A 12,912-nucleotide genomic window follows, 5' to 3' on the forward strand; every position below is an offset into this window, starting at 1 on the left:
CAGACACAGACAGGGGGTCTGTCTAGAACAGTGGTCTCAAACTCAATTTACCTGGGGGCCGCTGGAGGCAGAGTCTGGGTGAGGCTGGGCCACAAAAGGAGCTTTGTTAAAAAAAACAACAATCTTCTCAAACGTCATTATTAACAGTTCTTTAACTTGAATGGGTTCTTCTGAACATGAACTGTCCTGAACATTAATGGAACATTGAAGAACATGAACGGTTCTTCTGAACATGGCCTCTATTGCGTCTCCCACTTTTCCTGAAATTGTCTGTGCTCGTCACCAACCTTTCTCTTCACTGCAGGCTTTGAAAAAGACAAGATATATATTCATTCCACTTGGTGTCACTCCGCAATAAAGTTGTGCCTGCTGTGTTTGTGTTGCTCTGCAATTACACCACCAAACTGCTAGTTGGCGGCGGCGTCTCTATGAGTTTCCTCTTCTTCTTGTACTACAAACAGAAACTGAGCGGAGTTGGAGCTAATAACTGTTGAACCACAGAACTTTTACTGACATTACTGCAACGCCGAAAAGAGAAAATATATCTGAGTGGATTTGTGTGAACAAACATTGAAAAGATGGAGGCAGAGAGAAGTAGAACTTGGTCCTGGCCGCTCAGCATCGCTGAGAGACTGGACCAATCACAGCTGTTGCGGTCTGCGTCGCCGCGACGTGTAGTTACATTTCTGGAGAGGTGCACGTCAGGCTACGGCGTCGATTCAACGCAGAAGTATAAATCAAGCTTTAATCAAGCTTATGCGATGTTACACGGGCGCCGCCACAGTTGTTGTGAAATGTTTCTCTGCTTGCATCAAGCCCGGCCGATTGCCCGTCCCCGGGAGCCATATACCCCGCTGTGATTGGTAGGTTCGTTCAGCTCGGGCTCGCGCAACAAAGGGACCTTCAACGGCAAACTGCCATTCACATAAAACTCGCGGGCCGAGGGCGCCTGGTTAGCTCAGTTGGTAGAGCGGGCGCCCATGTAACAAGACTTGGTCCTGACCGCGGCGGCCCGGGTTCGAATCCGGCCTGTGGCCCTTTCCGCATCCACTCTCTCTCCCCCCTTTCCAAGACTCTATCCACTGTCCTGTCAATAAAAATGAAAAAATGCCCCCAAAAAAACTTTATAAAAAACTTTATAAAAAAAAAAAAAATTTGCGGGCCGCACTAACATTAAACTTTCATATCAAGGTGGGGGCCACAAAATATCGTCTTGCGGGCCGCAATTGGCCCGCGGGCCGCGAGTTTGAGACCCCTGGTCTAGAAGGTAAAGAGCAAATTGCGAAATCTGACAAAAACTTGCAAAAACTCTCGCGAGACTTGATGCCCGACGACCTATCCTAATATTAAAGGTCCCATATCGTGCTCATTTTCAGGTTCATTCTTGTATTTTGTGTTTATACTAGAACATGTTTACATGCATTAATGTTAAAAAAAACCTTTATTTTCCTCGTACTGTCTGCCTGAATATGCCTGTATTTACCCTCTGTCAGAAATGCTCCGTTTTAGCGCATTTCAACGGAATTGCAACAGAATTGCGTTGCTAGGCAACAGTTTGGGTCCATATTTACTTCCTGTCAGCTGATGTCATTAACATACACTGCAACCAGGAATAAACTGGGACACATTTAGTTGACACGTTTACGTTTAAAACCGTGTAATGGTCTAAATATTGTATATTTGTGACATCACAAATAGACAGAAATCCCAACGGCTTGTTTCAAACGCACAATTTCTGAATACGGCTGTGTGTATTTCTCTGTATATTGAGCGTTTCGATACTTTTACAGTATTTATAATGCTCTTAAATCTGCTTTATAATATAAAAGACATGAAAATCGTACTTTTTACAATATGGGACCTTTAACTATTCGAGATCAACGCCTAACCGTTCACTTTATACATCCATGACCCTAAGCCTAACCCTAACCCTAAACAATACTTGGGAACATCTACTTTGTTGCTTTCCTCCACAGGAGCCAAACATTCAGTATCTGTTTTTCCAGAGCTTTCAACTGCATCTCAGTCTTCATCAGTGAAGTGATAATAATCAGTGCTATGATTGTATATATGGTTGATATGGACCCTTGTGTCGGAATTGAAGTTTAATTGAAATATGGCTAAAAGGTGAGATTTCTCTCGCTACCTGCCTCAGTCCATAGTTAAGAACCACGAGAAGACACATATTCTCCAATAATTTTATTCATAATTTTAATATAAACAGTTAATTGTTGAATAATTTACACACAGCAAGATTTTATTTTCATATCATTGCAACATTTTCTGTACATGTCACTACTTGGCTCTCCTTTGAAAACATAGAAAAAATAAATTGTCAAGCGTTCATTTAGTCATGGCACATTTTTGATCCTGTACAATATGCATGTATTTCTGTCTGTGTGAGTGTGTGTGTGTGTGTGTGTGTTCAATATGTTGATATCTGTGATACATAAAGATAATGGCACATTTGGATCCAGTGTGAGGGATGAAGCGATCTCTGTGGGTTGCGGGTTTTTTTTGGACTGTACAAACACACATATACACCTGCTGTCTGCATACGCACCGATGTCTCAACATAATGTATACACAACATATCCCAAAATTAATACATCAGCATATTCATCGGCAATAAATGACATTAATAAAGAGGTATCCTGCAAGACTACACACAGCATTCTGGGGACCACCTATGTGCACTGAGGAGAGAAAGACTTGAAGGAGGAGGAGGAGGAGGAGGAGGAGGAGGAGGAGCAGCGATCAGAGACAAAGAAAGCCGTGGTAAAGACTTCAACAGAGGACAACACAGACACAACTCCATTGATTTAAACAACGTACAGCACAGGGAACAGGATAGAGATAAATATAAGGGATTGGTGTGTAAACTGGAGCAGACCACTGGACCGACAGATTAAACTAAAGAAGAGGCTGCTTTTCCTCAGATTTGTCGTCTAACAAACAGGGTCACCACACCTGCAACGCCACCCCACTCCCCCCCCCCACTCCTACACTGTCCATCTTTAAACAATGCGTCTCTCTCCCTAATCAATAACACAAATATGAACAGTTCATCCTAACACTACTGACAGACAGTACTTAATTCATTCATAGCTGAAGGTGTTTATGCTGAGCCTCCTTAAAGAGAATAGTTCTGACATTTTGGGAAATATGCGTGTTCACTTGCTGGCAGAGTTAAATGAGACTCATATCTGTTACATATAAAGGTTACATCCAGCAGAACAGACCAAAGTTTGGAAAAATATTTTTTAACAGGGTTAGCGTGCCGGGCAATTGGTCAGGACCCGTTGCAAGGCAACCATTGGTAAGTCCAGGAAGTTGCTGCTCCCAGCCAACAATTGGTGCAGCACATATAAACCGTGTAAATCGGCAAATTTTTTACATTGTTTTTTGTTCAGATTAAATAAACGAGATATAATGTGTTAATTGGTGAGATTTAAAGGTGCTGGTAGACATATTTTGTTACTGTTGGATAGAGCCAGGCTAGTTGTTTCCCTCGGTTTCCATTTTTTGTGCTAATCTAACGCTTACCTGATGCTATCAATCTTCTCATCTAACTCTCGGCAAGAAAGCAAATAAGTGTATTTCCCAAAATGTCTTACTATTCCTATAACACCTCCAGCTTTACAGTCTAAACTTACAGATGTATGGTTTTTTGAACCAACGGTAAATTTTTCTTATTTCTTTTTTTTTTTTTAGCTTATTCAGGATTTTATCACTCATGTTTCCTCTTCTTCAAAAGGATGTGCAGTGGTCTTTTCCAGTTTTTCACATACAAAAAAAACAAACACATTTGCAAACTAAGCACACGTCTCTTGTCAGAAACAATTTCATACAACAACATCTGTGATAGGTGACATATTGTGTGACACAAGAAAGGCTTTATGGGTGACATGCTGCTGTGGTTGGGTGGGGTGGTTGAAATGCATGACAACATTCAGAACATGCATCTGGATTAAGCGCAGGGTTCACTGCGAAACGTTTCAGGCCACGTACTATTTATGTGTCGGTACACAGGGGTAAGCCCTCAGACTGGAGTTGTGCTGCTCCTGTTAAATACATTGACAGACTTGACTCTGCTCTTTTCTGTGTAGTGGGTTGTGTCATGAAAACAAAACAAAACAAAAAATCTATCTTTTTAAATTTAGAAAAAAGTTATATACACATTGATAACAATGTTAAATTCATAATGTACAAGAGTAGTAAAAGTTTACAGTCAGAAAAAGTAATTGTATTTGCCCTCCATACTTTGGCTAAAAAAAATAGAAATCAACATCTCTAAAATGTAATACTTTTTTCTTTTCTTTAAAACAAAACAATACATACAATGCTTTGTTCTCACCCTGCGCTGTGTTACTAGCATGCTCTGTCCAACCATGCTCTGTTCAGGTCATCAGAGTTCAACAAAACAAACCTAAACTTCCCTAAAAATCAAGTGCTTTCGTTTTTTCGGGGGGGCCAAAGAGATCTGCTGATATTTACAGTTGAGAGCTTATTAATCAGTTCATTTTTCTCATTTTTGAAAATCATGGAACAATTGAATGCATTTCAAATGGAAAATCCCTAATTGTAATGCAATCACTTGTTGCTAATCATGGGTTTTTTGCATGTGCTTTGGGGCGTTGCTGTCGAAACAGACTGATGACGAGAAGCGAAATCAGTAAGCATCAAATTATCCGCTGGTAGAGATAATTCTTTTTCCATGCACAAAGCAAGCCAGAGCTCAGCAGAGTAGAGACACAAGTCATAAAATCCAAATTACAGTATTTCCCCACTAAGCAGTGAGAACGTTTTTCTCTGCAGTTACAACTAAAGAACACAGAATGCATAAAAACATAATTTCATTTCATGTTTGGAGGTGGGAAATCCTCTTTAGTGATTGGTGGAGACACGTTTCTGCTCTGAGGGTAGTGGACTGGCTGGGAGGAGGTCAGGTGGGCCGTTAGTCTGAGCAAGGCACTATGGGTCGGGGCCCTGTTTGCTTCGCCACCCCTGACCTGCAACGCTCCCATCCAACCGCTAGAGGGCAGTCCAAACCACATCACGCCAGAGAGAGAGGAGGATTCCTGATTATCTTCAGAGGGGCAGAAGGATTTCAGATTTATGAAAAGGGTTGTTTGGGATTTTGTTGTTGAAAACTTGTCCTTGTCCAAAATCTCCATTTTGCTGTTTTTGCAAGGATGCTGAGGAACTTGCGCTTCAGTCAGAGTAGATAAAAGGTAGGTAGGTAGCTCTTCTTTCTCCTCGTCCTCTTTATCCTCCAACCACAAAGCATCAGGCCGCCTCCCTGAGACGAAAAGTTACAATCTAGATTTCATGTCTGTTAATAGTTCTTATGGCACACAGGATTGTCCCAGTCAAGCTTTTTTTTTCCTTTGCAGAGGGGGGTGGGGAGGCGGGGGGGGTCCTCCTCTTTAAAACGTTTTAACCAGCCCAGACGTCAGCGTCCTGATCAGCCAAAACAGACCCAATTCATGGCATTGACAGAAAATAAAGGTTATCTCTTGATATTCACAGTAGAAAAAATATACATACAAAACAAAAATCAGAACAGAGAAACAGACAAATAAACGACTGGAGGAGACGTGGGATTTGAACGCTAACTGTTTTGACCACAAAGAGACGAGTAGAAGAAGAGTAGGGCTTTCTGCCAGACAACAGGTTTAGTCTAGATGTGATTTTTTTTTTTTTAAAAAAAAGCATGAGCATCCAGGGCTGAGTTCAGTTAGCCTTGGCTGCATGTGGGTGATCACAGATATGCATTCACAGCCAAGAGACTCATGCTAATGTCACATCCCCAGAAAGCAGTAGAGCCGCTACTACATACAGTCCAGAGGATTGGCGTAAATGGAAAAGGGGAATACACACAATAAAGCTACGCTGCTTCTTCCAGCGCCCGGGGGGAAGCCTCCTGTGGGTTATTTTACTAACTGTAGCAACAATGAAAAGGATAGACTGTCCATAAAGCCAAATTACTGCCTGATGTTCCACATTTAATTAGTGGTAGGGGTAAAAAAAAAAAAAAAAAGGAGAGGGATATTAGTTGTATATCTTGTAAATCAAGACATTTAAAAACAGAAAAATTTGACGCCCCCAACAATATCCACATACTGCAGGGGTCGATGACAGCTTCCCCCGGGACACAAGAAGAAAACTGAGAAAACAAGGAGGCAGAGGGGTTTAATACGCCGCAGGGGAAAGGAATTCATCAGCAGTGTTGGTAATGTACAATAAAGTGATATTATTTGAAATGATGGGCTATTGAGAGACTGACGGGGATGATTTAGGCTCTTTAGACTGATTCCTCCATATGCACTGAGGTAGACTCTGGCCAAACACAAAGACGACGACAATTACTTACTTACTTACTAACTAACTAACTAACTAGCACTCCTGCTGCTCACCATCAGCTACTCCACCTGTACAATAAACAAACTAGGCTTTTACATCGCTCCACTCTCAAACACCTTAAAAACGCTCGACTAAAAAGCTAACTGTGTTCTTCTTATACAATGACAATGATCATAATAAAATAAATATCTGGTATTTCAAAGATATGGGCACCATCTTAATTAAAAATTGCATATGCGTGTGAACACCACCACAAGATAAGCAACCTAGGTCAAGGTGGAGACGCGAGCTACGTCCCACTTCCATACTACATACTAATTCTAACTGTAGTGTATACAAAGACTGCCAAAACAGTGTACTATTAAGATAAGGATTTAGTATTAGTACATAGTGTGGGATTGCGACACAGCTAAGATCCACCATTTTTCTGTCATGTACGCACGGGCATCAGATTATTTTTTTTTTATATATCTTTTTTTTCTGCTTTTATTTTCCAAACTATGTCACAGATTATTTACAAAGTACAAAAGCCCAAGATTGTAACTCCTCAGAATAATTAGCTAAAATCTACATCATAACCTCGGGCGCCTCTGAGTGCACAACAGCACAGACTCTGGCCGATCCACAGTGTCACCGCTGAAGCACTAGGTGAACATTAGTGTTCAAACCTTAACGCTGGCAACAAGCTGAAAAATACAAAATAAAAGAAAAAAACTGCCCCGAAGACTTCTTCTCTTCCAGCAAAGAACAAAGTTGTAACCCTACAAAGACAAGATGTAGATGCAGCTTTGATTCCTCTGCCTCTCCTGCCTCATGAGAAGAACTACAGAGAGAGCACAGAGGCCTGTGTGTGTGTGTGTATGTGGGTGTGTATGTGTGTGTGTGTGTGTGGTTGTGTGTGTTACTAGCCGATATAACTAGCCTGGACGTGGCTCTGGGTTTGAGAAGGCACTGGTAAAATATGGAGGCAGCTTCTCTGCTTTCTCTGACTCTGTGGGTTCTCATTGTTGACAGAAAGCTGCCAACACTTTGGCTATACTATAAGTGCTGAATGCTGTTCGGCTAGATTGGCAACCACACTGGTTTGTGTATCCAGAAAGAAAACAAAAGTCATCGACTGCTGTGGTTAGAGAGCGAGAGAGGAGCGTTTACAGAGGATCTGTAGTGAAACTCTCCGAATGAAGGTGATCTTAATGAAGGGTCAGCAGCTTTTCTGTAGCTTCGTGTAAGGGTACGGTTGACAGGAATGTTTTGGATTCCTGGCAGGAGGGACAAAATCTTCAGATATTCGATTATTAAGAAGGAAAGTCTTTCATGTGCGTGCTCTGAATCTGACGGGGTGTGGTGATGGTATCAGTCTGCCAGCAGGCTGGCAAAACAGGCGACGAGGGAACGAGCAGTTCCAACTAAATCCTGGAATGTCAGACCTGAGTGAAATAGCTGCTGCACACCGTGTCCTGACTGCGTGTGATAGCAGAGAGAATAATAGGATTAACAATCACTCACACTCAGAAAGATAGAGAGACTGCCCCTCTCTCCACTACCTGCTGTGGACTCTGAACACAGTTGGAACTTTCCGTATTTCTCTCCAGCCCCTCGACCACAAAACGTGGAAATTTCCAACAGCCTGATTTTTTTGAGCAGTGAGTTCAGCAGCCAATGGGAAGCCTCAGAATTACTGAGGAGGGAGCGTGCGCAGGAGGTGTGTGTGTGTGTGTGTGGTGCAGAGCAAAACATGTAAATGTGTGAATTTAATAGAACCTTCCATCTAAAACACTGAGCTCCTGAACTGAGACAGCTCCCAGGTCAGATGGGAATGCTACTGCTCTCTGATTTAAATTATGAGGGAGATTATTTCTGGTCAGACAAAAAGGGCCTCATCGTTCCACTTCACCTGCATTCAGCTGAGAGCTGGTGTTAATTCCCACCCTTCCCTGATCCAAGCAGCGCCGACACACAAGTTAACTGAAAAGCCATCACTGCTATGCCAACATCCAGGCTATTGAAAGAGGCTGGGACACGGTCTTGAGCTATTGGGTATGACACATGCACAGTGTAACTGGAGCTGTGGTGTTGGAGGGTTACAAAAATAAAGGGAAGCTGTCCGCTCAGGTGCTGTTTGGGTGCGCTCGGCCTGACGGAACTTATTGGGTTACGCTCGAATGGATGGCGGCCGATAAACAATAGAATGTTTTCAAATAGAAAGCATTTGATTTCGGTCTTTTATTAAAGATGTTTTCAATAATTGCAGTAGGGCTGACTCGCATGCTTCGAAGCTTTGACCGTTGCCATGGTAATCGCACTCCAAATCAGTATTTGAATACTTTTGTTTAATACATAAGTATGTAATCATAATGTATAAATCACAAAATGGCCCATGAAACATTATTCATATTCAACATTAATCATTATTATTAGTTATTCTCAGACGGATATCGCAGTTTGTTGTGTGTACAGTAGTGCGGCAGCGGCACAGCTTCAAATACCTTCAAATATTTCTAACCGAAGCAGTGCAGACCAGGGTTTACTGTGCATGCGTGGCACCCCAATGACACGACGCGTGACATCTCCTCTTTCAACCCTCCTTGGCCGAGATAAGGAAGTACAATCACCAGGAAAGAGGACGAGTTCTCCTCGCTCTCTAACATCACTGACAGTCGACTTAGACAACCAGCACAACCACCTGAAAGACGTAATAAACCTGCGATAACAAACACATACAGAGCTCAGCTCCAGCGTGACCCGACCAGAGAGACAGCAGACACAGAGACAAACACGCATCAGGTGCACTTCCACCTAGAAAGACCTCATTCCCCTTTTATAAAGCTTTCTTTTTTTGGTTATTTCGTTGTTGTTTTTTTTCCATCGTAGTGAAGTTGCCTCCTCAGCTCTCAGTGGAAACACGGTTTATAAAAAAAATGATGCAGTGAGTTGACAATATTTCGGGGCTTTCTCCTTTTCCCATCCACACGGACAGAGAGTACTCAAAGGGGGACTGGAGGCCTAAGACACAGAGAGCACTGATGGTAGATTAGTGTGATTTCTGGGGCTATAAAAATAAGAAAATTAAAAAACCCAGAAAGAAAAAACCTGGCAAAACAAAATACTAGCAAAGCTTCTGATGAAAAATATTACAAATATGAACTATATACAAAAACATCAATGTCATATATTATATATGAAATATTGGCACATAAATACCAATATTCCATATATACTATATATATTATATATATTTATATATTTCTATACCCACTAAAATATATCAAAGCAGCAGCTATTGGTCAGTCTGAGGAACTCTTTTGTCCAATTCTTAACTGTTTAAATATCCTTCAGCCATATAGTGAGGACACAGAAATAAAACTGAGAAAGAGAAGAGGAAAAGAGAAGAACAATAAAAGCAAATAAATTAAAACTATTCACCAAACACCCGATGAATCTGTGTGTAGTTTGGAATTCTGCAGAACCAAAAGAAAAATAAAAACAAAAAGAAAACATTCCTCTAGGAATAGATGTTTGTTCTAGGATCAAGTCTTTGAAAGTCATCCCACCGTTCCAAACTGATTAAGTCATTGTTCAAAAGGAAATTAGTTTAAGCGCTGATAGACACTTCTCTTTGTTTATAGGCCACATAAAAAAAGGCCACTATCTGAGTAACAAGATTTCACTTGGAGAGAAAAAAAAACAAAGCACAGAAATGTGGAAATGCAGAAAAAGGAGGGACAAGTCTTGAGGAGGTTGAGCGTAAGCAGCCTTCTTGGTTGTCTAAGGTTTGTTGTGTTCACAGTTTTGTTTTTTTCTCTGTTTCCATCACAAGGAGTCCTGGAAACGTGGCAATAGTGAAAAACAATAGTAATACGGTAATAGAAAGTCCGATGTGTTGTGGAGGAAGATAAAAAAGAGTTTGCATCCCTTGCTTGCCTGTGTGCGGCAGCCTGAGGAAGAAAATAAAAGTCCTGAGATCTGTGTCTTTTTTTTTGAAGGGCTTCTCCAAGAATAAGAAAATCATTAGAAAATGATGAGAGGAACATGACAGACACAGAAAAAAGTGGACTGGAAGAGAAAGAAGGATGGGGGGGAGGTTAAACAAGTTCTTTTAGGAAACAGGAAATGTTAGGAAGGGCTGGATCTGGGCAACGATAAGATTCGTCCATTTTTCTTGCCACCGTTCATGTGTGTGTAGGGGACATGCTCCTCATAGTTCCCCCTGAGGGCCACCGAGGGCCCGCTGTCCCTGCCTAAGCTCTCCTCTCTATGGGAGTATGAAGACGGGTCCAGTGGGATGCTCTCCATGTTGTCCAGATCCAGGTCGTAGTCCTCCGTCTCGGGGACTTTGTTCTCCTCGCTGTAGAAGAAGGAGCAATCCTGGAAAGACGGGTGCAGTTCCCCCCGCAGCATCTCGATGATCTCGGCGAACAGCGGACGCATCTTGGGGTTGTACTGCCAACACATCTGCATTAGGCTGTGCCTGGGGAAGGGGATAAAGAGACACAGAGCTTTAACTCTTTAACACATACCTCGGTCGGCGTTTCGATATTTGCACATATCCAAATACCTGTTGATAGCCAAGTATTTCATAATGTATAAAAGCAGTTGTGTTTCTCGTTCCGACCACAAATGTGGGATTTTCTTTTCGGCATGCATCTGTGCAAACTGTCGGCTAGTTGGTTTGTGTACAACACACAAAGCTGAACACAAACAAGCATGAGGCCGTGAGGCAGTGTGTTGCAAACTGCCTTAAAAACCTCAATTGAGACCTCACCTCATATTCTGAATGCGCTGTATACATGTCCAAAGAATGCTCCTAAAACCTGAATAATATTGGCATATCCAACATGTCTTAATCAGAAAAAAACTCCATACGGAATAAGGCCAAATTCCGAATATGTAAACTTAATATGCTGTTTACATGAACCGTATCAAATTCGGAATATTGTCTTATTCGGAATAATAGAGGAATATTAGTGTGCATGTAAACAACGTGTGCTTAACAGATCAGTTTTACCATATAAAGTATTATCAGAATTATAATGATGTCCCCAACAAAAATAAGAAGGCATCAAGAGGAAACCATCCATCGGAGATACTAGATATAGTTAAAGGACCAAGTGAGCGAAGGTGCCCCGAGGTGATTGCGTGTCTGTATTTACTCACATCCTCTCGGGGCAGTTATCCGGCCGGTCCAGGAATTCTCCATCCATGACAAACTTGAGAACCTGTTCGTTGGATAAACCCTGGTAGGGTTGCTCTGCTAGCGTACTGATCTCCCACAGCACGACGCCAAATGACCTGCAGACACACACATATAACCACATGTGATCCAGAGGCACCGGTAATGTAATCAGGGTTGCAAGGACTGTACAACAACTACAGAGGTGTGACTTACCAGCAGTCAGAGTGGGCAGTGAAGACTCCGTCCTTCAGAGACTCCGGAGCCATCCACCTGACAGGAAGCAGGCCCTTCCCTCCTTTGCGGTAGTAGTCAGTCTCATAGATGTCTCGGGTCATACCAAAGTCTACGAGAGAGAGAGGGAGAGATGAGAGGGAGCTCAGTACACCATAACTCAAAGCCCACATCAAAACATGATTCAATTCAACCAAAACACAGAACTAACGGAGATGAACTGCAATTGCAATAGGAACAAAACAAAACAAACATAAGCAGCAACAGTACCTCCGATCTTGACGGTGAAGTCCTCTGCCACCATGCAGTTCCTGGCTGCCAGGTCTCTGTGGACAAACTTCTTGGCGTTGAGGTAGGCCATGCCGTCTGAAATTTCTGCTGCCATCTGGATCATCTCCTTCAGCGTAGGCGGTGAGCGGCCTGTGGGGTTGTGCTACGAAAAAAAACACACAAAAGACAGTTATAAAGTCAGTCAGTGACGTGCTTAAATATCAGAACGAAGCATCATTTAGCTGTCGTGATGGGATTTCTGTGTTACGTACGTCAGAGTCCGGCCTGAGACAACGCAGGTAGCTCTTCAGGTCACCGTGGGTCATCAGCTCCATAACTACCAAGGTGGGCTGACCTTTGGACACCACGCCTAACAGACGGACCTACATAGAGAAAAATAAAGAAAAACACACAGGGTCATACTCATGTGAACTAAACCAGTGATTCTCAAAGTGGGGCACTCTATCCGCAAAATCATTTGCTATAAATTATAAAATTGTGCTGCATCAATAAAAAGTGCAAATCTCATTTATATTTTATATATAACGACTCCAATAAAGAGCTTTGGTCACTTAGATATGAGGAAATACATATAAAAATGATAATTCCCTCACTGCTCCAATGTGGATGTTCAAACCCTCAAAGTAGAGGGCAACTTTGTAATTTAACCTCATAATTAAATTAAATAAGAGAAACCATTCCTGCTGTTAACCAGGCAGACAAGATAACACATCTATACATTTTGCCACTTCATCTTCTTCATTGTAAAGAATAAAAAAATCCCCCCATACATCTCAACCTGATTTTTTACAGCTGACAGCACAACATATGGCAGTTTAATTGGTGCTTAGTAGGCTGTTTAATGAAATAAT

At 42.0% G+C, this 12,912-nt stretch overlaps 1 protein-coding gene across 1 annotated transcript in view; it reads right to left on the minus strand.

The window, feature by feature from the left end:
- Positions 1–9,193: 9,193 nt before the first annotated feature.
- Positions 9,194–12,912, minus strand: part of insrb (insulin receptor b) — a 92,789-nt gene continuing 89,070 nt past the window's right edge. Inside the window, exons 19-23 of the mRNA XM_074635301.1 lie at positions 12,313–12,423; positions 12,041–12,203; positions 11,753–11,882; positions 11,521–11,655; positions 9,194–10,834 (exon numbers count right to left, since the gene is read on the minus strand). Of these exons, the coding sequence (XP_074491402.1) occupies positions 10,480–10,834; positions 11,521–11,655; positions 11,753–11,882; positions 12,041–12,203; positions 12,313–12,423 (894 nt within the window). The 3' untranslated portion in view covers positions 9,194–10,479. The remainder of the gene's footprint in view (positions 10,835–11,520; positions 11,656–11,752; positions 11,883–12,040; positions 12,204–12,312; positions 12,424–12,912) is intronic.

This window comes from Sebastes fasciatus, chromosome 5 (assembly GCF_043250625.1).
Source record: "Sebastes fasciatus isolate fSebFas1 chromosome 5, fSebFas1.pri, whole genome shotgun sequence".
NCBI classification, from domain to species: domain Eukaryota; kingdom Metazoa; phylum Chordata; class Actinopteri; order Perciformes; family Sebastidae; genus Sebastes; species Sebastes fasciatus.